This window comes from Anastrepha ludens, chromosome Y (genome assembly GCF_028408465.1).
Source record: "Anastrepha ludens isolate Willacy chromosome Y, idAnaLude1.1, whole genome shotgun sequence".
NCBI classification, from domain to species: Eukaryota; Metazoa; Arthropoda; class Insecta; order Diptera; family Tephritidae; genus Anastrepha; species Anastrepha ludens.
The window spans coordinates 4,837,324-4,864,398 of NC_071504.1; the positions used below are offsets into that span (position 1 = coordinate 4,837,324).

The following is a 27,075-nucleotide window of genomic DNA, read 5'->3' on the forward strand; positions in this document are numbered from 1 at the left end:
GAGAGTTTGCTCTGGTTAGTGCTGAAATGACCATTCATAAAAATTTTAATTTCTATAAATTTATTTCGTTAGTGATTTCAAAATATAGGGAATGATGGCGAGTTTTCTTTTACATGGGGTTCTCGTAAGTTTGGTTATGGGAGTTTACGTTTACGTTGTGAGCACCAACCCACTCCGCAACGTATCGTAGTCCCTTTCCGTTGCCCGTAGCATACACAAAAGTGAGCGAAACTTATCCCGTAGGAAACATCTGCGCTCTTTTAGTTACATATTTACACAATACATCGGGTTGTGTGTGTTTGTGTTTGGGTGTATCGACACAATGTTGCCATTGGTATTTTTGCATACACACTTTTGCACACATCCACGTTATCAGTTATAATTTTTCATTGTATAATAAACCAAAGCCAAAAACCAACAAATGCAATTAGTTAATTTAACTTTAACTTTATTCAACATTGTTTTTAAGTTATGTTAATAAAAATAAAAAAATGTCTAAGTTTATCTTATAAATGGTTTCGAAATGTACTGTTTGGCAACATTGTGTGGTGAGAGAGCAATCAGCTGACACGATTATACGGAAACAATCCAAAATCCCACCTCAACGATCTACTATACTACGCAACGGAACGGTGGAAGAATTCATTAGTTTCATCGTGTCAGCTTATACGGGCGTACGTTTACGTCGGTGAGTGTGAGCACCCTGAGCCTTATAGCTGTTGGAATAGCAGACATGAATGCAGAATGGAAGCGATCAATGAATGTGAAGAGCATCACCCGCCGGCGTGTGGTATATTAGAATGACCGTGATGAACAATTTGATAAATTTTTTTATGAGTGTATGATTGCCAATTTGTAAGATTGTCAATATCAAGTATTATGGCTGAAATTGTTTTGCTGGGTCAGGTTTGACCGAGTGAAAGAGGCGCCACACAAGCACGTATGACTTATCAGAATGGTTGTGGTGGAAACCATTTGCAAAACTACCACCATTGTTTCGCTTTGCTCTAGGAAAACTACTAAAAGCGAAATGTATAAAGTAGGCTACGAAAAGTAAAAGGAGTCTGATAAATTAAGATGCCAAAGTGGCTTCGCCCTAAGGAGCGTTTTCACACACACTGCCCGACACGATATTTGTATTGGGTGAAAATGTTTCTAAGTAATGTACATATGTATGTGGCATTTATCATTTGTTTATTGATTGAATTCATGGGCGCAGGTAAACCTGTGCATGCAATAAATAAATCAGTTGTACGTGCAAAAGATCTTAGTTTAGCATACATATATACAAACATAATGTGTGTGTGTGTCCTCTTCATTGTGAGCGTCCAATACCAATATCGAGCGCTCAGAGAACGTTAATTTTATCAAATATTGGCAAATAATTCTACGCGAAATATTCCAATATTGACTATTTTCGAATTGTCGAGAAAATTGACATATGGGCGGCTCGTTTTATGAATGAAAGTTCTTGCTCTTAGAAGTATGAGCTCGAATTTATCAATGAATTTTTTGATGATGAGTTTTTGTTGTACAGTACAATAGTTGAAACTGTTCGGCGCCGCCGCGACTATTCAGCGCTATGGCAACTAGAATGATGGCCGCTACGCCTGCGTCTATGACTGCATTTTGTTCTTGTAGTCGCTAGCATAGAATTTTAGCTTTGAATGATATACGCATTTTGAGGAATAAAGTGAGTGATCTGTGTGTGCGGTTGTATGCGCATGCATATGTGTATATTAATAAGCTTTGTTTTGCTTGAATTCAATTCACATATTTATATTTGCATATGCCATCTTCCTGTGTGCCTGGTAATGAAGCGTTTTGTATACAGAATTTTTTGATTTGTTTATGTACATGAATATTCAAAAGAAATTTGTTTTGCATTTGTGAGGCAGGAATTTGATCATTAGGTTATTTACATAGAATAGCTATAAGGCGATGCTCGTGAGGTAGGTCATGTTGCTTCAGTGCACACATATGTATGCGTGCAACACTATATTTTATAAAGATGCAATTGAACTTAGTTGTCCCATATATGCAAATACGTTTCTTTGAAGTTTTCCTGTAATAAAATGTAAATTGAAAAAAATTTGGTTTGCCAAAGGAACAAATAAGTGCATATTCAAATGTAAATACATTGTATGTCGATATACCAAAACACTTTATGCTATGAATTAATTTCGACTCAAAAAATTAGTAAAAGTATGTATGTCGATATACCAAAACACTTTATGCTATGAATTAATTTCGACTCAAAAAATTAGTAAAAATTTTCATCAAATTTGTTTAGTTTTAAATTTACTAAAACGCACATACCAAAATGTGAGAGGTAAATTAAATCAAAATATTAAAGTTACTTTGATTTGAAATGTTGGCGCATATAATAAATATTCAACCATTTTTTTTTTCTTCATCACCTTTGTTTGAAAATTCAAATTGAATAAATTTTCGTTTATCAAGGGAACATAAAAATGCACAAGCAAATACTTTGCAAAATGCCGTCGGCTATTCGTCAATTTGATTTCCTACAGAAGCCAAAAACTGTGCAGGGCCAATATGCTAAAGGAGAAATCGCTGTAAACATCTCTGTTAAAAGTTTCACTACACTCCGGCGGCGGATAGACTTCATTTTTGACAATTCGCACTATTCTTAGCTCGTGAGAATTCTCTATATTTAACGTTCTCTGGAGCGCTCGATTTCGGCACGGCGCGCGAGGCTCTGGACGGGGAATCCCCGTGTTGTTTAGTTTATTTATCTACATATATTTCATTTGTCTGTGAGAGTAATTTTCTTCATACGGCAACTTGCAGACTCGCAAGCGTAAAGTTTCTTTTTATTGTATTGTAAAGTAATCACCCCGACGCGTCGTTCTAGCAGAGAATGTTAATGCAATGAGAAGGAGCAAATGTTAAATGAGCTTTTTTCGAGTTCTAATTTGTAGATTCATAATAAGGTAATTTCAAATTCAACTTTCCTCACGCGTGGGGAATTGCAGATATTTACCACGCGAGTGACGCGAGTGGAGGGATATTTACTTACCACGCTAGGACAGCAATTCAGATTTTTTCTGTGTTTACCAAACTACTGAGGAATTTCGTACGATTTTTCGGCACACTACTAAGGAAATCGACTTATTTCATGCCCACATCGAAGCGAATAAATTTGCGATTAAGAAGACCGCACGGCAGTTAATTTGTGGTGCAGAAGCTAAAGCCGGCGGAATTATTCGTTTTGTTTTTTGACACGTATTTAATTCAGGTTCAAGTCCTGAAGTCATATTTTTTTCCTTGCACATTTTTTTTACAATTCAAACCAGGAAAGTTTGGTAAAATTTTTGAGTTTATTTTAATTAGAATTTCTTTAAAATACTGTTTTTTTTTGTATTTCATAAATGGAAATTTCTTTTCGGTATAAAATAGTTCATACTGGATATGACCTGATTTTTATATAAATCAATCAAAACAGAAAATATGTACATCTGTCTTTAATCTCATTCATCAAATCCAAATTATTTTGATGAGAAAATATCATTCTAATATCCGTCCAGAAAGGCAAAGGCGCATACACACAACATATGCATATGTATGGAGGCCGCGCTCCCCAGGGATCGGGCGACAAAGCTGGGCTCTAAGCTACCGTGGGGGTCGGCAGGTTGCGGATAGCCGGACGGCCTGTAGTAGCAGGTTAGTTGCGAATAAGATCTAACAAATAAGCAGCCCCCGACAATGAGCGGCAGAAACGGAGGAAGCGGTCTAAAAGCTAGCTAATCCGAAGAGGTTTCTGTGACAAAGGCGAAACGACACCGCCTTTAATAAAATAAGTGTCCCCCTCACCATGCAAAGGCATGGTGAAAATACAAAAATCCAGAAGCGACTGACTCATATTGGGCGGCTCCCTGGTCAGCGTCTGTCCCCCATGTTAGGGGCGGCTGCTAATTTAATACGATCTACATTAAGACCGAGCACAGTAAGGTCTTAATTACGATATACTGGAAAATGTTTGGAACATACTAATATACCATGAGCTGACGGCTGCACTATTCTGTTTCTTTAGTAAGCAGAGTGAAATCTAGCTGAAATGGCATTCAGGTTAATGGTGCAGCCGCCCCCACCCCGTTAAAACTATGGCAAATCTCTAAGAACGCTCCATATCCCGTCGCCATTAAGTGTCGGCGTAGGTCTAGATGTAACATTCCTAGTTAGCACTGATTCGGCTCTGAACTTAGGCTCTCATAAGGAGCCTTCATCAACCCTCGCATGGCCTCCCTGCTTGCAAAGATAACCATGGAATCATGAATAAGTGACTACGCACCGGGTTAGGGATAACGGCTTACGAGTTGGCGTCCAACAACCATGAATTCAAGTAACCAAAATATGAATATAAATATCTTAGAAGAAGCTAAAATAGCAACAATCAAACCATCATTGGATTTGCCAAAGGAGACTACAGACGGCAATAACAGCAGTGGGGAGCTGGTAAAAAACCCCTTTCAAAGGAGCTCGAGATTGGCTCATTCGCCTCCGTTGATTGGAAGAACCCGATCTGCGTCACCATGCATGCCGTACAGCAGTGTCGCAAAGGAGGCCACAACAGAAGAGCTCAACCGCAGCATCAGTGCCAAAATTAAAGAGCTAACGGAGATGATGGAACTCCCAAAGCGTAACATTAACCAGCCAATGCCTGATCTGGTTTCGAGCATTTCTGAGCTCCATAAGAAGCTAGAAAGGTCTATTCTGACTTCTAGAATAAGGATGCTAAAACGGTCAAAAAGTGTGGTTCTCGAAGGGAAAAATGAATGCACGCAAACATCGCCTCTTATAAAGCGCGTCACGGATGATACGCCAAAGAGATGTATAGACTCAGTCGCTGCACGGAAAAGCCCGGCAAAAAAGAGCAAAAGTGACCGCGAGGGAACACTGAAGGCAACGCCGGTATCAACAAAAGAGCAAACCAGCTCCGAAGGATGGAACACGGTAATAAATAAGAAAAACCGTAAAGAAAAAAATAAAAGTCCAAAAATAGACGGGAAGCAAAAAGACGAAGCAAACACGAGGGGAAATCGCAGGCGACAGAGACCGCCCCGTAAAGACGCGATCGTTGTGAAAAGCGTTGGCAATGTCTCATACGCGGACATCCTGAAACGTGTGAAAACAAGGCCATGTTTACAGGAGCTTAACTCAAAGGTATACGGTGTTAAGAAAACTGCAAATGGGGACTTGCTACTGGTGCTTGAGCGATCTTGTGATCCAAACACTCAGAAGATCAACGAAGCAGTTAAAGCTGCCTTAGGAGATGTAGTGGAAGTAAGGGCCCTAACTGAACTACGCCAAATCGAAATTCGTGACCTCGACGAAATCACGACGAAAGACGAAGTCCATGAAGCTATAACTAGCCAATTCAGGGAACTAAATGTGTCTTTGTCTGCAGTTGCTAACTTGCGAAAAGCTTATGGTGGGACGCAAACGGCGACCCTTAAAGTTACACCAGAGATCGCCACTAAGCTTACAGCAGCAGGCAAAATACGGATTGGCCTAGTTATCTGCCGTATTAGAGAAAAACTTGACCCGAAAAGGTGCTTCAAGTGCATGGAGTACGGGCATGTCGCAGCGAGATGCAAAAGTACGGACGACTTCACCAAGTTCTGCTTTAAATGCGGCAGTAAAAATCACCAGGCGAAGAGTTGTACCCAAATAGCAAGTTGCTTAATTTGCAAAAAGAAACAAATAAGCGACACCGCACACGCGATGACTAGCAACAAGTGCCCTTTATATCAAAGAGCACTCAAAGAAATGCGACATAAATGAAGTTTCTCCAACTGAATTTAAATCACTGCGAGAAGGCTCAAAGCCTGCTCGAACAGTCTGTACGAGAGCACAAAATAGATATTGCAATACTCAGCGAACCCTATAAATACGGAAATGGGAATGATTGGGCATCCGACACAACAGGCAAATCGGCTATATGGAATTGTGGAATGATCAGGTCACGAATGACGAATATAAACGCAACACGTGGCTATGTACGAATGTTGCTAAGCTGTTTGTTTACAGCTGCTATCTTCCACCTAGCTTAACCCTAGCGGAAGCCATACACGCACTGGAAGAACTTGCACATGACATTAAAGATCATAGTCCGGCCATTGTAGCTGGCGACTTTAACGCTTGGGCTGTGAACTGGGGATGCCCTCGAACCACCCCTAGAGGAAAAGCCCTTTTAGAAGCGTTCGCTATGCTTGACATAGCGCTTATGAATACCGGAAACCAGCAAACATTCCAAAGAGCAGGGAAAGGGTCAATAATCGACCTGACATTTGTTAGCTCGAGCCTCGTGAGTAGTGCGAGATGGTCCCTTAGCCAGTATTACACTGGTAGTGATCACTTTGCAATACTCTGCGATATAGGCAAACATGATAGGCCGAAGTCATCTAACTCGCACGAGGTCAGATACCGGGTTGGAACTTTGGACCCGGAAGTGTTCGAGATAATGATGGCAAATTTTACACCTACTGGAAATGCGGCTGAAAAAACTAACCAAGTCATGAGGCAACTCACTAAAGCATGTGATGCAGCTATGAGTAAAACAAGGCCTAATAAAAACCACAGAGAGCCCGTTTACTGGTGGACGGAAGAAATCTCTGCAGCACGCGAAGAATGCAATAGAGCAAGAAGAACATATCAGCGGTCGAGAGGTACTACCAGCTTTGAAAGGAATAGACTTCTATTTAAACAAAAAAGGAAAACGCTAAAAAATGCAATTAAGAGCAGCAAACGCCAGTGCTTCCAAAAACTATGCGAGGATGCTGACAGCAATCCATGGGGATTTGTATACCAGCTGGTGATGAAAAAAACAAAAGCCTTCAAACCGCTGCCCACGACGTGCCCGGTTATTCTGCGCAACGTGGTCAAAACATTGTTCCCCCAACAGCAAGGCATCGCAGCCAATGCTGCCAGCTGTATGGAAGACGATGGAAATCGATGCCTGGCCAACGCTGACGAAATTTTGCACAATGCAAACTGATCAAAGGCAATAAGGCACCCGGGCCCGATGCGATCCCGAATGAAGCTCTGAAGTTGGCAATCCAAAAGCATTCAGAAATATTTGTGGATGTTTATAACTCCTGCTTAGAAGAATGGAAAGTGTGGAAACTGTAAAAGCTAGTGCTAATACCAAAAGGGTCTAAGCCGGCGGAAGATCCCTCAGGATACCGCCCACTATGCTTACTGGACACGGCAGGGAAAATACTACAGAGGCTAATTGTAAATCGCCTGGAATCTTGCATCGAAAGTGCCGGAGGGTTATCGCCGCACCAATATGGCTTCCGTAAAACACGCTCTACCACAGATGCTGTTATAGCGGTTAGCGCATTGCTCACAAAGCGATTGAAGGTTCTCGCTGGCTCAACGGAGATAAAGAGTATTGCCTAGTCACAACGTTAGATGTAAAAAATGCATTTAATACAGCAAACTGGGGCAAAATCCTAAATGCGCTGGAGAATTTCCGAGTCCCAGCCTACATTCGGAAAATTATTGCAAGCTACTTCACTAACAGAGTGCTGCAATACAAAACCGACGAAGGAATGAAAAGGTACAGAGTAACCGGAGGAGTACCACAGGGGTCAGTGTTGGGCCCACTCCTCTGGAATATAATGTACGATGGAGTTTTGCGTCTCCAACTACCTCCAGGATCCCAAATCATAGGGTTTGCTGACGACATTGCAATCGTAGTCGTTGCTAAATTCCTAAACCAGGCCGAAGCGATTTGCAACCAAGCAATCAATATCACAAAAGATTGGCTGCGCATTAGTGGTTTAAGCCTTGCAAACCATAAAACAGAGGCAGTTCTCATCAGTAGCAGGAAAATAGTTGAAACAGCAAATCTCAGAGTAGGGGACCACGCACTAGAATCTAAGCTGTACATCAAATATCTCGGGGTAATGATTGACCACAGGTTGAGCTTTAAACAGCATGTAACAAACGCCAGCGATAAAGCAGCGAAAGCTGTAACCGCATTGACACGTATTATGATGAATACGAGAGGACCTAGGCAGGCTTCTAGGAAGTTGCTTAGCAGTGTGGTATCATCTAGCTTGCTATATGCGGTACCAGCCTGGGTCAAAGCAACTAACTGCAGCACATACATGAAAGGCATTAAATCAGTATACCGGTTATGTGCCCTCAGGGTGTGCTGTGCATTCCGCACAGTATCGGAAGATGCTATATTAGTCCTCGCGGGTATGCTACAAGTTAAGCTGACTGCACTAGAATTCGCTGAAATAAAAAAACATCGAGCGGATCCAGCACAGCTGACTAACCGAAGGACTGAACGGGAGCGAAACATCCGTACTTGGCAGGAGGAATGGAGGAACTCCATGAAAGGACGATGGGCATATCGATTGATCCCGAATATCACAAGATGGATAAATCGAAAACATGGCCAAATATATTTCTACCTGACCCAAGTACTTAGTGGGCATGGATGCTTTAAGGCTTATCTGCATAGATTTAAGCACGAAGATGACCCGTACTGCACCTTTTGCGACAGTCTAGTTGAAGATGCAGAACATGTTTTCTTTGTCTGCCCTCGTTTCGAGCTGGAAAGAGTAGAATTGAGTGACAGGGTGGGGAAGCCAATAATGGTTAGCAACCTAGTAGATATCATGCTTGACTCAGAAGAATATTGGTCCGCTGTCAGTAACATGGCAAGGATAGTAATTACCAAGCTGCGTCGCAATGAACAACAGCGAAGATTGTTACGTAGAGGCAATAGGCCGCACCCCCTCCCGTGAAGTAGTACCTAGTAATACTTAACGGTATTAGGAATCACCAAATTGCGTCACGCTGAACAACAGCGCAGATTTTCAAGTAGAGGCAATAGGCCGCTCGCCTCCCAGAATTAATACTTAACGATAAGTAAATACCAAACTGCGACGTGCTGAACTTCAGCACAGATTTTCATGAAGAGGCAATAGGCCGCTCTCCCTCCCGTGAAGTATTACCTAACGGTCGTCCGGCGGGAGGGAAACGGAGCTGGGGTGGGGTTTTTAGTGGGTGAGTAGAAAGACAAGTCTCACACTTTTCGGCTTTCAATGCTTTTTGCCACCTCCAAAAAAAAAAAAAAGAAAAAAAAAATATGCATATAATTATGCATACAAACTTTAAACTAGCGCAGAATATGTGCATATAAAACTGCGCATCGAATAAATGAGTGATTTAGAAAATTTCATTAGTAATTGTAGTTTAGCGCAATCGTAAAAGACGTGTCGTGTATGCAGTACATCGTCCCATATTTGACTCAGGTCCCTTAGGTATTTTTCTTTATATGTAAAAAAGCCATCAAGGCAATGCATATGAATATGCATTCATATATGTATGTATGTATTTAATCTCTTCAGTCAAATCTGAACTACTTACATACACATATTGATGAGAAAATATTCCAATACCCATCCAGGAAGCCTAAGGCCGGGGTCACACTGTGCGTTTTCACCGCACCGGATCGACCGGTCACACTGTACGGTCAGTCAGCGTCAATCTGCGTCAGTCTGCTGCATTCTGTAAGCACAACAAGATGTCCCGGAAAATTTTGAGAAAAAAAATAATTGCAATTTCGCTATTGGAAGCGGAAGGATTATTGAGAGAGCCAGTGAATCGCCAACAATGGGTCCATCCATTCTTTGCTCATCGTGAATCAACTGAGAAATTTCGACGGTTTTTTGAAAATATTCGCCTCTATAGTGATACATTTTTTAAATATTATCGAATGTCAATAAAATCTTTTGACGAGTTGCTGGAAATCTTAAGACCTCTGATATCAAGAGAAAATACACAATTTCGAAACTCCATAAGTGCAGAAGAAAGATTGACAGTTACACTCAGGTATGTAAAAAATCGATATATGTATATTAAATTATAATATCATCACAAAATAATAATACGTTAATATATTATTTTCGTAAATAACATCAATAATGAATAAGTAAAAAGTAATCTACATTAATGATGGTAATAAAAGTCCATGGAAGTCGAGGATTCTGAAGATTCTTCATGAAAAGAATGTTGTGTTGTTTCTCTTGCTGGCTGTGACTGCACTGAAGTTGGTGATGGTGTTGTCATTGGGTTTGGACGTTGCAGTGGAAGAAGTGACGGTGATGGCGACGATCGATGCATGGGCGATGGTGGTTGCATTGAAGTCGGCGATGGCGATGGTATTGGATGTGGACTTTGCATTGGGAGAAGTGACGGTGATGGCGACGATTGATGCATGGGCGACGGTGGCTGCATGGAAGTTGGCGATGGTGTTGGTATTGGTGGAGGTCTTTGCATTTGACCAAATGACGGCGATGGTGACGATTGATGCATGGGTGATGGTGGTTGCATAGAATTTGGCGATGGCGTTGGATATGACCCTTGAATGGGATATGATGACGGCGGCAATTGATAAGAAAAATCAGTCGATCTGGATCCCGGTTGCGAAAAAACATACATCGATGATTGAGTTGATGGTGGAACATTTTGCATGGATGTGTTAAATCCAGAATAGTGCGAGCTTCGCCTGCGTTGTGCATTTCTAAAGAAGTCCAGCGTCAGAAATTTAAAATCCATTTTTTCATCGTCATTTAATTTTTTATAATCAGATAAAAGTGACAGAATATATATTTTATCTGGATCTTCATCGCCTTGGTCGGTATTTGTCAAGTCTAATTTTTGTAATAGAGCACTTTGAAACGGTGTAAATCGCTCATTTTGTCGCTGACGAGATGCAGATCGTGATGGTGTTTGCAATCCGCTACCAGAACTGGTTGACGGTGGTTGCACCTGATGGTCCTCTTCCTCATCAACAGTATTTCCTGATGGTCCTTGGGTTTCGCTGCTATCCGTGGTTTCGATATTGCCTGATGTCCTACGTTTTTCTACTGTAGTCAATAGAAATTGAAGAGCATCAGCGTATATATATTTTTTTGTTTTTGCTGCTGGATCGCCACTTTTTCCCTCTATTTAGATATTTTAAAAAGTTGTCCCTGATATGGCGCCATTTGCATTTCATTTCCTTTCCTGTAAGAATATAAAAAAATCAATAAATTTCATGATAATTAATACTATAAATTTTAATTATACATCTAAATATGGGTAAGCCCTACTATAGAATTTATTATAATTATTAATATTTCATTATTTTTTATTTTTTTGCAGGTACTTGTCTACAGGAAATAGTTTCTCGGCATTACAATTTGAATTTTACATCGCAAGACCCACAATAGGAGCAATCATTCGAGAAACGTGTAATGCTATTTGGCAATGTCTAAAAACAATGGAAATGCCGGAGCCTACGACAGATATGTGGTTGGACATCGCTGAGGAATTCTATAGAAAGACAGATTTTCCGAACTGTGTTGGTGCAATAGATGGCAAACATATTCGTTGTATTAATCCTCGACAAGGAGGGTCCAATTTTTTTAATTACAAGAAATTCTTTTCTATAGTGTTAATGGCGGTAGTCGACGCTAACCTGAGGTTTATTGCTATTGATGTGGGCGCCTATGGAAGTGAAGGAGACTCTACAGTATTTAGGGACAGTCCATTAGGCAGAAAACTTTACTCAGGTCAATTAAATTTACCACCTCCTCAATTATTGCCAAATACGGACGAAAATCCTCAACCATTCGTAATGGTTGGGGACGAGGCCTTGATCCATGCAAAAGGGTCTTCAATTACCGACTTACGAGATGTCGACGGACCGTGGAATGTGCATTTGGACTATTAGCCAACAAATGGCGAATTTTCCATACTCCTATTCTCGTACAACCGGATTTCATTGATGAAATCGTTAAAGCTTGCTGCATTTTGCATAATTTTGTTCGTAAAAGAGATGGGATTAATTACGAAGAAAGTGACACATGCACCTTAGTGGACTGTGATGAAGTTGGGCAATGCCCACGTGGACATGGATTAGAAATTCGTGATTATTTCGCGAATTATTTTATGGGTCCCGGAGCCGTGCCTTTTCAGGCCCAATATATGTATTAAGATTATAATTTGTTTAATTATATAGATAAACTAACAATTGAAATGAAAATAAAAAAATCTCTTACCTTTTTCTTCCCGCTCATTAACATCCAATTCCGCCCACTCTTGATAAAAATTTTCGCCAACTTCTATCCACGCTTTTTCTCTTGCATTCTTATCACTATATTCTTTTGCACTTTTATCCCAAAGGGCCGGCTTTTCTTGAATGCAAATTATAAATTTATCCGTATCGAACATGATTGCAAAACGCTGCGTTTGAACTGCACAGTGTGACGGTATTCGTAAGAATACTTGTGTCGTCGATGTCTTCCGGTCTTACGGTCAAGCCGGATCGCCGCAGCAAGTTGCGGCAACCGTCCGGTAGGTGCGGCGACAACGCATAGTGTGACAACTGTCATACAAACGCGTACGTCATTGCCATCCTTTCGCGCCGGAGCGTTTTCAACGCAGCGGTGCAAACGCATAGTGTGACTCCGGCCTAACGCGCATACTCACATATGTGTATAAATATATGTACAAACTACCACCATTCTAACAAACCCAGAACACAAGCTTCTGCGCACACTTGACACAGGGCATATAAAGAACAACAACCATTCGCTGTGGCCGCCTACTCCTTACCCTTCAGGAAAATACGGATATCTACAATAGATATGCGGTTGTTCACACACGATTCGCTAAAAATTAATCCGCACGCATTCAAAGGCACAGCATTGTGCCGAAAATTATGAATTATGAAGCGAAAACAAAACTGCCCCATAATATATTGTACTTAGATACCTTTTTACACCTTTTGTATGAAGTGTAACTTATTATTTGGTATATGAATACTTACATATATTAATGTCGAGTGTTAAGTGTTACAGCTTTGAAATAAAAAGTACATACATATTGATTGAAAAATTTTCGTTACAAATTTTGAGACATTAGCCTCTTTTGTTATGAACAATACTGCACATCAACAACTCGCAGAAGCTTCAGTGATTTCTTCAATATGTATTAAATGTTTGGCACTTTGTGCTTCATGCGAAGGCTGAATGTCTGCACAGTAGCCTACAAACAAACCGCACTCTTATTTTACAGTAAGTTTATTTCATTGCTGCTAATATGCATATGCTTTTGTGCACTTTTAGAAGTGAGCGCTGTGCTCGCGCATATATGTATGCATGAATGTGTGAACGTGCATGAATGTAGTAACATATGAATACAATTATTTTGTAGGAAGTTTAGAAGGCAAGTAGGTATATATGTATGTATATAAGTTAACACAGTCAATATTCGCTGCTCAAAAAAATGCAAGAATAGCAAATTCACATTTTGTGCGAACGGAAGTGATCGCGACAAAATGTGAAGAGCCCTACTTATCTGTTCCATTTGCAATTAGCCAATATTTACTTACTTCCAGCAACAACAACAACAATAGTAGAATTGAATTACACAAATAAGAATTTAGTAAATAAGCAATTTTATTGTAAATTGACTTACTTCCAGCAACAACAACAACAACAATAGTAATATTGAATTACACAAATAAGAATTTAGTAAATAAGCAATTTTATTGTAAATTCTAGCAGACTAAGAATTTAGTAAGTAAGCAAAATTGTATTAGCGAGTAAGCAATTTTTTACTATTTAAGACATCAGTAAATAAAGTAATCAGGTTCAGTTTAAACTTAAAAATCATTTTCAATGGTCGTGGCCCGCAGTCGATAACTGGCGCCCAACATAAATTAAAACTTCAAGAAAGTGAAACGGATAAATCCTAGAAGATTTTTTAAACAAAAAAGGATACAACATTTTCTAGTGTTTATTGAGTAATTAATTAAGCTCAAAAAAAAAAAAGAGAGTGTGAAATAAAACCTTAAAACCACGAAAAGTTTATCAATATCCTAGCTTTCAAAAAGCTGAAACGGATAAATCCTACAAGATTTTTATTTGGAAAGGATACAAATTTACCTGGTAATAAAATCCTTAAACCACAAAAAATTCATCAGGATCAAATATCCAAGAGACCGCATTGAAGTATTGTACAACCGCCTGCAGCCGCCTACTACCGTGACACAACATGTACCTGAGTACGGAGATAAGCCTTCGAAAACGGAAGAACCAGGACGTCCAGTGATGACCAAAGTGAAAGTGACGCTGTTCCTCGTATTATTGTAAGTTAATATATTAAGAAATTACAGTACTATCTCGATAATTCGGACACGCGGTAGTCCGGTCGCATCTATAATCCGGACAACTGCATAATTCGGACAGTTTAACATTTTTTACTCTATAATCCGGACATTTTTCAAATTTGCTTCCCAATATGTACATACATATGTATGTATTTTAATTTGTAGTTTGCTTTGTGAGTTTTTCGTAAAATAGCGGTACTTTAACAACTATATATGTATACGAAATGCAACAGCATAAATAACGCGTTGTGTTTATTCTTTAGTGACAAACTGAATTGAGTGGACATTATTATTATGAGCAGTGGAAAATTTAATAAAAGGGCTCATAAAACCCTTACTCTTCAGAAAAAATTTGAAATTTTAGATCTCCTTGATAAAGGAAAATCATTAAGATGGCTTGAAACAGAATTTGGTGTCAACAAATCTACTGTTTTTGACATAAAAAAGAAACGTGATGCCATTAGAAAATTCGCGATTAAATGTGAAATGAAATAGTACATACTAAATAAAAAAATGTTTGATTATGTACAGATGTACATATTATTATGTAAGTATGATTGTACTGTATTTAATAAAACTATTTATGTACATACATATATCTGAATTGCGTTATGTTCATTTCAAAAAAACAACGTTTAGTTGAAAAACAAAAATCATCTATAATCCGGGCACCCCCATAATCCGGACGACCCCTAACATTAAGGGTGTCCGGATTATCGAGATAGTACTGTATCTTTATACAAAAAATCACAACTAAATTATTATTAAATATATATTCACTACATATTATAAAACAAAGTCGCTTTTTCTGTCCCTATGTCGCCTTATACGCTTAAATCTTTAAAACTACGCAACGGATTTTGATGCGGTTTTTTTTTAAAGATAGATTGATTGAAGAGGAAGGTTTATATCTATATAATGTGAAGAAATATATAAAGGGGGCGTGGCAATCGGTCAAAATGTGGCAAAAAAACATAAATTTTTTGTTTTCACGGCCATAAATCATAAACGAATCAACCAATTAAAATGAAACTTTCTTGAAGTTTAACTTTGAAATATTTACTTTCGTTCTGCATCAAAAAAAATAATTGATTTATTTGTTATTTAACCAAAATTGTTTAAACAAAAGCAGCTCTTTTTCCAAAAAAAGCTGTTTGTGTGTTTGTTCGCTGTCAACCGAATGAAGCAACAGGCGTTAAGCGATAATCTCACCACACCTCATTAATGTTGAATTACATCGTATGGTGACGTATGTATGTATGTATTTACGAATCGCTCGCATTATTTCATTTTGGACGTATGTACATATGTATCTATGTATGTACTGAATTCCATGTTATTATATGTACATACAATTTTACAGCGAAATAAAACGCTATTTTCACGTTCTATATTAGTAAATCGCACATAATTAAAATACAGTTTTTGAATAGTTTTTATTGATTCGGAACGCGTTTAGTTTGCTATCGATTCCATACAATAACATTTTTTGTCATTTACTTTTTACGACAACTAATAGCTTATTTTCGAAGCGATTTCAACAAATAGGTACAACATTAATCCTTATCCAATTAAATACCTTAAATACATTATTGTTTTCATATAAATCTATGTATATGGCTCTTTACAGCATATAATTAAAAACAATATTTATCAAGATATTACATCAGTAATTAGTAATTGAGATCTACCGGAAAAATTGCGTCATCCGGCATTGCCGCTACTCTTTTGGAAAGAGGCCGAACCACACACTCTACAATCAAGCACCCGCTGAAAATCGCAACCGATGATGATAACAGCGTCTGTAGTGTTTCTAGACAGAGCAATACAGGAAAATTGGTGCGTGACTGCTCATTAATAGTCTGGGACGAAGCTACCATGTCAAACAAGACGTCTGTGGAAGCACTGGATAGGACAATGCGCGATTTGCGCAACAACAATTCACCTATGGGTAGATGTACAATTCTGTTCTCAGGAGATTTCCGTCAAATCCTACCAGTTGTGACTCGAGGAACACGTGCTGACGAAATAAATGCTTCGCTAAAAAGATCCCACCTGTAGTCGTATGTCAATAAATTAGAGCTTAAAACTAATATGAGGGTTTCGCCATCTTCATGTGAGGACAGGCTATTTGCAGAGATGCTGTAAAAAGTTGGTAATGGAGAATTTACACAAAGTGAAGAAAGGATTAACCTAGAAAACCTTTGTGTTTCGATAGACAACATCCAAGAGTTAGTCAACAATGTCTATCCTGACATTGATAACATAAGTTATAAGACAATATCTTGGTTTAAAGAAAGAGCTATTCTGTCACCAACTAACGAACAAGTAGATAAAGTAAATAACTTGATTATTTCAAAGATTGATGCGCCGACGAAAATATACTACTCGGTCGATACTGTTCTCGATTTGGAAGAAGCTGTTCATTTTCCTACAGAATTTCTAAATTCTTTGAACCCGTCTGGACTCCCTCCTCACAAAATGAAGCTGAAAATAGGTTGTCCTGTTATTTTATTAAGAAACCTAAGTCCACCGAAACTTTGCAATGGCACGCGTTTGCTGGTAAAATCACTGAAAATTTTCATAATAGAGTGCACAATACTCACAGGATGTGGTACCGGAGAAGATGTATTGATTCCCCGAATCCCTCTGATACCATCGGATCTACCATTCCAATTTAAACGCTTACAATTTCCGGTAAAGACATCTTTTGCAATGACCATTATTAAACCTCAGGGTCAAACCTTCAACGTTGCAGGCTTAGATTTGAGTGTTGACTGTTTTTCACATGGCCAACTGTATGTCGCTCTTTCAAGAGTAACCTCTAGAGAAAACATGTTTGTATTGTCTAATGACAAGAAGGCTATGAACGTTGTATATAAAGACATTCTGTAATATACCATATTAATTATTGTAAAAATAAAATGAATACATATGCAAAAATGCAAAAAGTTAATATGCAAAAATGTAGGGTATGAATTTAGATATCCCAAAGATAGCAGGAAATCTTCATGCTATAAAGAAAGGAGAATTGTTTTACTCCAAATTTAACGCGTGCGGACCACGGGCAGTAATGAATAAGCCAAAACTACTGGATCGATTTTAATCATTTTTTCAGTGAGTGACATAGGGTATATATTTTATACCCGTGCGAAGCTGGGCGGGTTGCTAGTTTATTATAAGTGAGAGTTGGTAGTTAATCCTGGCGTAAAAGTGGTCTACACTAGAATTTCTCTGGCTTAATGTTGTTAGTTCGTATTCTAGAGTTCTGAGATCACGCTTGTCTGGAGAGGCAGGTCTTAATTTTTTCCCAGTCATCGTTAAATATGTTGTAAGAGATTAGGGCTGTATCCGCCGGTCCTCTTATTTTATTCCTAATATGCTGCATTATAGCACGAAAGATGGGTCTGGTTTTAACTAACTAACTGGTGATTTCAAACGCTTAAATGCAGTAACCATTCCTGACACATATCCCATACCGGATATAAATAACACATTAGCAAGTTTAGGCAAATCCAAGTACTTCACCACACTAGATTTAACATCTGGATTTCACCAGATCAAAATGAAGGAAAAGGATATAAAGAAAACAGCGTTTTCAACGGCCAATGGTAAATACGAATTTACCAGGCTACCGTTTGGACTTAGAAACGCGCCATCGATCTTTCAAAGGATGATTAATGATGTTCTGAAACCCTTAATCGGCAAAAGCTGTTACGTCTACATTGATGATATTATCATCGTAGGGAAAGATATGGCAGAACATATAAAAAATTTAGAACTTGTGTTTGAATTACTTCAAAAATCAGGACTAAAAGTCAACTACGAAAAATCGAAATTCCTCAGGACAAACGTAGAATTTTTAGGGCATGTTGTCACACAGGATGGAATCCTACCCGACCCTGAAAAAATTTCCTCCATAAAGAGGATATTGCCACCCAAAAATTTGAAGGAACTAAAAAGCTTCCTAGGTTTAGCTTCTTACTACAGAAGATTTATAAGGGATTTCGCGAAAGTTGCTAAGCCCCTTACAAACCCAAAAAGAGGTATTTACGCTCAAACAAAAGCAAATCAATCGAAAAGGGTTAGCATTTCACTAAACAAAGAGGCTATGAAATCTTTTAATGACTTAAAAGAGTTACTTGTGTCTTCGGAGATCCTTACATTTCCGGACTTCACCAAAGCCTTCATCCTGACAACAGATGCTTCCATTGTAGCTATTGGAGCTGTCCTCTCTCAGGGCGAAATTGGCAAAGATAAGCCAATTACATACGTCTCCAGATCCCTTAATAAAACCGAGGAGAATTACTCAACGATTGAGAAGGAGATGCTTGCTATTATATGGGCACTCGACAAGCTTAGGACCTACCTTTACGGTGCTAAGGAAATAAAAATATTAACTGACCATCAACCCCTTACCTTCGCCTTAAGCAATAGCAATAACAATGCTAAACTAAAACGATGGAAGGCAAGAATAGAGGAATACAACTATAAATTATTATATATTACAAACCTGGGAAAACTAACACAGTGGCCGATGCTCTATCGCGATTACCAACTGAAGTTAACGTTTTAACGTCTTCAGATAATAATTCCCAACATAGCGCAGAAGAGGACAATACAGATTTGATTCCTCATTGCGAGGCTCCTCTGAAGGACAAGAACTAGAACATCATGAACGGCCACACCTAAATTATCAAAGACACTACGTGTCAAAAAGAAGACTTAACAAGGAGGATATAAGAACAATATTAAAAAATAACCTCAGCCCAAATTTAGTCAATGGGGTCAAAATCCCAGAAAAACACATTCCCTTGTTACAAGAAATCGTCAAGGAATACTTTTCAAAATTTAGAATTAGAATCACCCAGAAGATAGTGAGCGATGTCTCTAGCGATGAAGAGAAGTTCCGCATCTTTAAAGAAGAACACAAAAGAGCTCATCGGAACGGGAGAGAAAATAAAGAACAAATACTGGTAAAATTTTATTTCCCTCAAATGGCCAAATTAATCAAAGATTACACAAAATCGTGTGAAATTTGCCATTGTAACAAGTACGAACGCCGACCTCCCAAACCCGAAATCCAAGCCACACCCATTCCATCATATCCCACTGAGATTCTCCATATAGATATTATCGAAATTGCAGGGGAAAAATATATAACCTGCTTAGATAAATTATCAAAGTTTGTGAAATTTTTTCGAATAAAAAATAAATCTGTTCTACATATCCGAGACAATTTGATAAAACTTCTTCATTTCTACTCTGTCCCGAAAACGTTGGTAATGGATAATGAGGGCAGTTTTATTAGCCCAATCACATTGAACTACTTGGAGGCCTTAGGAATAGAAATCTATTTGACCCCTCCTCAGAAAAGCGAAGTAAACGGTGCGGTGGAACGCGTCCACTGTGCCATAATCGAAATAGTTCGATGTCTTCAAGCCGAATACCCCGACTTTTCTGTTAATGAAATCATTAACATAGCTGTTGACAGATATAACAATACAATCCATTCGGCAACGAACAAGAAACCATCTGACGTCTTCCTTGGCAGGATTAACAGAATAAAATATCAAGAACTGAAGGACTTCAAGGATATTGTTAATAACGATATCAAGCACGAACTCGCCAGGAACCAAAAAAATATGCTAAATTGGCACAACAAAAAAAGAACTAAAATTAAAACATATGAACCAGTCGAAATCGTTTTCAAGAAAGACAAACAAATAAAAAAGAAAAATAAACCTATTTATAAAAAAGAAACCGTAGGGAAAGACAATAATATAACAATCACCACTACTAACAACAGAAAGATTCATAAATCTCATCTGAAAAATTGACAATTTTCGTTTACTAGGTTGAAACCATGGTTTACAAAAGCAATAGTGGACATATACGAATACAAAAGCCCATTGGTGACTATAAAACAGGGCACAGGAAAAATATCAAACGGTTACTACAAAATCATACACGCCATCGACTTGGACGATTATGAACGTATTCTCAATGACATTAAACCCATTATACGCTATCAGACTAGCAGAACAAGTCCTCTAACTCCGCAACTCGACTACCAAATTTCGCAAATCGATAACCTTGTAGACCAGTTACGGACTAGAAACGTTAAAAAGAACAAACGATCAATCGATTGGATTGGCTCAGCCTGGAAATGGCTCGCGGGTAATCCAGACGCAACCGACTGGGACGAAATCGTGACTACAACGAATGACCTCACAGGAAATAGCAACAAACAGTACACGATCAATAACTACTTAATTAAAACGACTAATAAAATACTGGATAATTACAATAGAATACTTGACGAAATCGACGCAAACGATACAGTTAGATTCGAACAATCTTTATATAATAAGTTAGGATTAATAAAATATGAAATCTCGCAAATAGTTTTAGCTACTCAACTTGCAAAAAAAGGTATAGTTCATTCTCATTTATTAAATAAAGCAGATATAGCCAATATAATTTCCCAAACCGAAACTCTACCTTTCAAAAATGAATTAGAAGCTCTCAGATACGCAGAGCCGTCAATGATAGTCAAAGATTCGCTTCTCCTATACGTCATATCCTTGCCACAAACCGATGATATTTTGTATAACAAAATTCTCATCCGGTCGACAGTAAAAAATAACAAACAAATTTATCTTCAATTTAATAATTTTTTTATTGCACAGGAAGGAAAATACGGCATTCGTGAAAAATGCATGATCATAGACGACATAACAATTTGCAAAAGAAATCAATTAGAACCTTTGGATGAAAACCATTGTATTCCACAAATCCTTGCGGGAGGGAAAGCAACTTGCGACTATCAAGTTCGAAATGATCCTGTAATAGAATTAATCACAGATGGAACAGTCTTCATTTCTTTCCTTTATCATAAATTTTTATAACGAAACTATTACTATAGGCGGTATAAATTATACAAATTGGCAAACTACGTGTCACCAAATCCTACCTCCTATACTCTCAAGCGACTTAACTGAAAAAGAGATAAAAATAGATTTAGAATACCTTCACCAACTCCATCTGACGAATGTAACAAAATTAAATTACATCTCATCCAAGTTTATTATGTCAATAAGTTACAGTTTTTTAGCAATATTTCTTGGACTTGTATTATTTATAATACTCTATTTCCACACCAGATCAGCTTACCACAGAAAATTTCAATTCACTCCTCCAATAATAGATTTCAAACCAATCGCAATAAGTAAATGCTAGATTATATCATCTTTGTTTATTTTATCAGCGAGACGCTGATACTTAAAAAGGGGGGAGTTAACACAGTCAATATTCGCTGCTCAAAAAAATGCAAGAACAGCAAATTCACATTTTGTGCGAACGGAAGTGATCGCGACAAAATGTGAAGAGCCCTACTTATCTGTTCCATTTGCAATTAGCCAATATTTACTTACTTCCAGCAACAACTACAACAATAGTAATATTGAATTACACAAATAAGAATTTAGTAAATAAGCAATTTTATTGTAAATTGACTTACTTCCAGCAACAACAACAACAACAATAGTAAAAACCATGAAAAAGCTCCTCATAAAAATATCTGCCGTTCGGAGTGGGCTTGAAACTGTAGGTCCCTCCATTTGTGGAACAACATCAAGACGCACACCACAAATAGGAGGGAGGAGCTCGGCCAAACACCTAACAGAAGTGTACGCGCCAATCAATTATTTATTTTTTTATTGTCATATACCATCATTTATGTATATTACATATAGAGTATACGTTCATTTATGAATGTATGTAATGAAAAACCTCATGAATTACCTTCAGAATTTATAAAAAATTTGTTCGCGACGCGCGTATACATATGTATGTATCTACGTCGACATCACAAACCTTTTGTTCACAACGCAGGCGCAGAAATAAACGCTCTGCGTATTTATCGTGACTCGCCATCAATTCTCGGCGCAAATTTTTTTTTTTTCATTTTAAATTTTTTTAATTTTTTAATGTAATCGTAAAAAAATTGTAATAAATTTTATGTATCCGCTTATCACATCAAAAATAACAAAATGGTAAAAAACTAAGCAGTTGAAGAAATAAACGCACCGCCTATTTTTCCTCGCCACATGTTAGATTCGATTTCGATTCCCGGCGCAAACTTTTTTTTATTATTTTTTTTTTAAATTCGTTTTTTTTAATGTAATTGAAAAAAAAAATTATGTAATACATTTAACATATTCGCTTCTTATTTCAAAAATACGAAAATAGTAAAAATTTAATTGGTTTAATGTATTTATCCTCCCCACGTGACTAGCCATCAATTCTCGGCGCAAATTTTTTTTTTTTCATTTTAAATTTTTTTAATTTTTTAATGTAATCGTAAAAAAACTGTAATAAATTTTATGTATCCGCTTATCACATCAAAAATAACGAAATGGTAAAAAAATAAGCAGTCGAAGAAATAAACGCACCGCCTATTTTTCCTCGCCACATGTTAGACTCGATTTCAATTCCCGGCGAAGACTTTTTTTATTAATTTTTGTTTTTAAATTCGTTTTTTTTAATGTAAGTGAAAAAAAACTTATGTAATAAATTTTACTTATTCGCTTATTATTTCAAAAATACGAAAATAGTAAAAATTTAATTGGTTGAATGTCGAGGTGAGAAATGTGTTGTGTGTTGAGGTGAAACATGTGTGGTGTTTCTAATTTTTGTGTGGGCAAAAGTCAGTGAGGTGTCTATAAACTCGGTGTGCTAAATTTCCTTATTACAAATCTTTCAAATCTCAATTGTACTAAAAAAAGCTCCCAGAAACATTTGCACCTTCTCATTGCATTAACATTCTCTGGTTCTAGTGGATAAAAGTTTTACGTTATTTGTTATTAATTTCATACCTAATGTTAAGGTAAGTCAACATCAACTTTTTAACGACTTTAACGATAGTATATTACAACCCAAGGCCAGAAAGTTGGATTTCTTGGCGGGTGTGAGATGGTAGCCGAGACGAAGCCGAGCCGGCCACGAAAGTCTTGTAATCCGCTAGAGCGCGCTGCGGCTCGAGAAGGCCTCAAAAGTCGCTCTTCCTGGAGTCAAATGCGGTCAGAATGAATAGGCTCCTACAACGAATTATTTCACTTCTCCATAGAAAGACCTTGCTTATAATAAGTTGCTTCTGCATTACGTATTCAACAAAATAAGTAGGTTGGTACTACTTACCTTTGCCTTCTTTAATAGTGACTATAAAATAAAAATATTCGATCTGTGGGATGTACGTACATACATATACAGGGTGGTCATGTATAAAGTGCAAATACCATTGAGACCATCGGCCCGCGACAGATCAAGGTGGCGCTCTTAGGGGAGGCCCATATCCAGCAGTAGATGCCTACCGGTTGAGATAATGATGATGATGATACAAAGTTGGCAGCTGACTCGTAAATTTTGTATAGTCGGTTTTTTTTTCATTTCCGACAAAAAGTTTGACAAAAAATGTTCCGGGTATGTATCGTAATCCATGGTTTTCGTATTTTCACTTTATCCAAGACCTACCTGTGTAATAATCATCAACCAACTCTTATAATCTGTATCCTGTAACATTGCGTTCTTACCAAACTTAACTAAAAAATATTTAAGGTTATCATGTCTGGAGGACCCTCTAGAGACAGAGATGTAGGGAGAAAATGGGAATCCGGTGCGTCAAAAAGAAAAAGAAAGGCTGAAACGGTTGTATACAACCAAGCTCTGAGTTCCAGTATGATGAAATTTCTTAAAAAGCCTTCTTCAGGTGCCACTGCTTCAGACTTATGTGATGAATCTTTATTTTCTGAAACAGAATCAGCTACATAGTTCAATGAAACTTTTAGTCAAATTTTTGATACAACTTTACCTTCAACATCGAGTGAATCTGCTGTGACCCAAATTTCCGAATCCAATAAAGAGTTGGAAAGTGAGTATATGTGTGAGTCAGAAAATCAAGAGCAAGAAGTTAATTTAAGCGAGCCCTTAATAGACCTAGATCCGGGGAAGTGGGTATTGCCATTAAATGATGCGCAGCGCCTTCTCTTAATTCAAAACGTCCCGATCAAGACCTAGAGTGATCTGATGAAAATTACCCAAAAGACCAAAGTAAAAGAAATTTTTCTAAATTTCATTATACTAGAAAATTCAGTAACGGCGAAACGCAACATCGCAGATGGTTACCTTACTCCATATCTCAAGATAAAGTTTATTGCTTTCCATATAGACTTTTTTCACATTTGCAGACACAGATAGTAAAAGAAGGATGTTGTGATTGAACAAAGTCAAGGACACATGGAGTGCATGATGAAATGGACGGAACTCTTTGAAGGAATCAAACACGGTAAAACAATATATAAGGATAACGAGAGATTGATTAGGGAATCCCAAAAGTATTGGTATAATTTGTTTGAAAGATTGATAGATATAATAAACTACTTGGCCTCACACAATTTGGCATTTAGAGCTCATCGAGAATCCTTGAAATTGAACAATAGTAAAAATTCTGGCAATTTTCTAGACTTAGTTAAGTTGTTATCTAATCAACTTTATCTGAGCCACGACATCCAAAACGAATTAACTACTTTAATGTCTAAATTAGTTATTAACGAAATTATACACAGGGTTAAGCAAGCAAAATACTATGCCATCTTGCTCGAATATACCAGGGACGTAAGCCGTGTTGAATAAATGTCAATAATATTAACGTCGCAGAAACAACAGAAAATATGTACAACAATCAAAACAGAAAATATGTACATATGTATGTACATCTGTCTTTAATCTCTTTTATCAAATCCAAATTATTTTGATGAGAAAATATCATTCTAATATCCCTCCAGAAAGGCAAACGCGCATACACACATACATATGCATATAATTACGCTTACAAACTTTCAACTAGCGCAGAATATGTGCATATAAAACTGCGCATCGAATAAATGAGTGATTTAGAAAATTTCATTAGTAATTGTAGTTTAGCGCAATCGTAAAAGACGTGTCGTGTATGCAGTACATCGTCCCATATTTGACTCAGGGTCAAGTCCCTTAGATATTTTTCTTTATATGTAAAAAAGCCATCAAGGCAATGCATATGAATATGCATTCATATATGTATGTATGTATTTAATCTCTTCAGTCAAATCTGAACTACTTACATACACATATTGATGAGAAAATATTCCAATATCCATCCAGGAAGCCTAACGCGCATACTCACATATGTATGTGTATAAATATATGTACAAACTACCACCATTCTAACAAACCCAGAACACAAGCTTCTGCGCACACTTGACAGAGAACGTAAATTCATAGAGAAGGCGCAGTCCCGGCCCGTTCCTCCTAACAAAATATGGGTAGGAAAGCACAAGTTAACAGTAGGAAATTAATTAATATGGCTGCCGGAGAGAAATGAGAGGGAGAGAGTGATACGTAAATGTAAAAAAATGTAGTTTACATTAGCTTACATTTGCTTGCGTACAGAACATATTTGTTCATTTGATATATCCATATGATTTGTATGCATGTGTACAGATTTGGTCTTTTTATGAAAATTGCGCGTAATTGTAGTATGCATACAGCTATGGTCAAACGTTTAGCGCACTTAAAAAGAGTTCAATATAATGCTCGATTAAATGATATGAAACCAAAATAAATCCAGTTTTTTTAACTAAATATATTTAACACTTTATTATAAGACAAAATAACTTAAAGTAGACAGTTTTCCCTAGAAAAAATATGATAGAATAGAAGTAATTCTTATTTGGTCATAGTGGGATTTGGACAAAGACTTAGCGCAGTTTTGATTTCTGTAAAAAATATGAAATATTTGTAAGAAATGAGAAAAGATTGTTGACTATTATTATTTAACATATCAATATTTGGTAGAATAGCCGTTATTCTGTATAACTCCTTCACGCCTGCGTGGTAAACTCTCTATTAACTTTTGGCACCTGCCCAAAGGAATAGAGTTCCATGCTTTCGGTACACCTTCCCAAAGTTCATCGATATTTTTTAATTTTTTTTGTCCAACCATCGTCTTCACATCATTCCACAAGTTTTCGATTGGATTTAAATCCGGACATTGTGCTGGCCAATCGAGCTGGGTAATATTTTCCTGCGAAAGCCAGTTTTTGACCACTCCCGCAGTATGTTTGGGATCGTTGTCGTGCATAAATATCCAATTTTTGCATGTTTGACTATTGCCATCTCATAAAGTCCATCCGTAATGTATTTACGAAAAAAAAATATTCCAATCGCCCATGGCCACTGCAAGCTTTAAGGTCATTAGGAAATTATTTGATATTGATCAGAAGAATTCGAATTTTAAAATTTGCCCAAAATTGACGGAGGCTCTTATTTATCCAAGCAATTGTTATAATATAAGAACAATTTCGCAATTCGTGCTTTCACAAGTTTATATTTTTTTTCATTTCAGGAAATGTACAATAAATACCTATTATTTATAGTATTGTAATATATATATACCATATATGAGTAGTTAACTTACTTGTTGGTAAAAATAAAAAATAGAGATTAAAAAAACTAGTGTTTAAATTTTCTTAAGGATAATAATATTTATTTGGTAAAAAGAACTTAAATGAACATATACCAATAATTTAATTCGACAGGATTTCCCTACAAAAGCAATATATTCGTTCAGCAAAATCAAATGAATACCTGCATATGAAAAATCGTTCATATGGACGTGCAAAAGCAAACACGCATATACATAAATACATGCATACAAAGTTCCATAGCCATACATACATATGAGTCTGCGAGCACTTGCGACAAAAAAAATATTTCGATTTGCTATTGCTGTCGAGAATTTAGAACACATATTTACATACATACATATATTG

The 27,075-nt window shown here is 37.4% G+C and overlaps 1 protein-coding gene across 1 annotated transcript; it reads right to left on the reverse strand.

The window, feature by feature from the left end:
* Positions 1 to 9,996: 9,996 nt before the first annotated feature.
* Positions 9,997 to 12,264, reverse strand: LOC128870593 (WW domain-binding protein 11-like). Its single transcript, XM_054113245.1, has 2 exons — positions 12,093 to 12,264; positions 9,997 to 10,916 (listed from the first exon to the last, which is right to left on the reverse strand). The coding sequence occupies exons 1-2, from the start codon at positions 12,262 to 12,264 to the stop codon at positions 9,997 to 9,999; spliced, it is 1,092 nt and encodes a 363-aa protein (XP_053969220.1).
* Positions 12,265 to 27,075: the final 14,811 nt, after the last annotated feature.

What these genes read in the sequence shown, in the direction of transcription:
- LOC128870593 (XM_054113245.1), bottom strand. Translation starts at nt 12,264, where the DNA reads ATGTTCGATACGGATAAATTTATAATTTGCATTCAAGAAAAGCCGGCC. An exon ending in TAATGAGCGGGAAGAAAAAG is followed by an intron (nt 10,917 to 12,092) that starts GTAAGAGATTTT and finishes TATTGACTACAG; the next exon opens with TAGAAAAACGTAGGACATCA.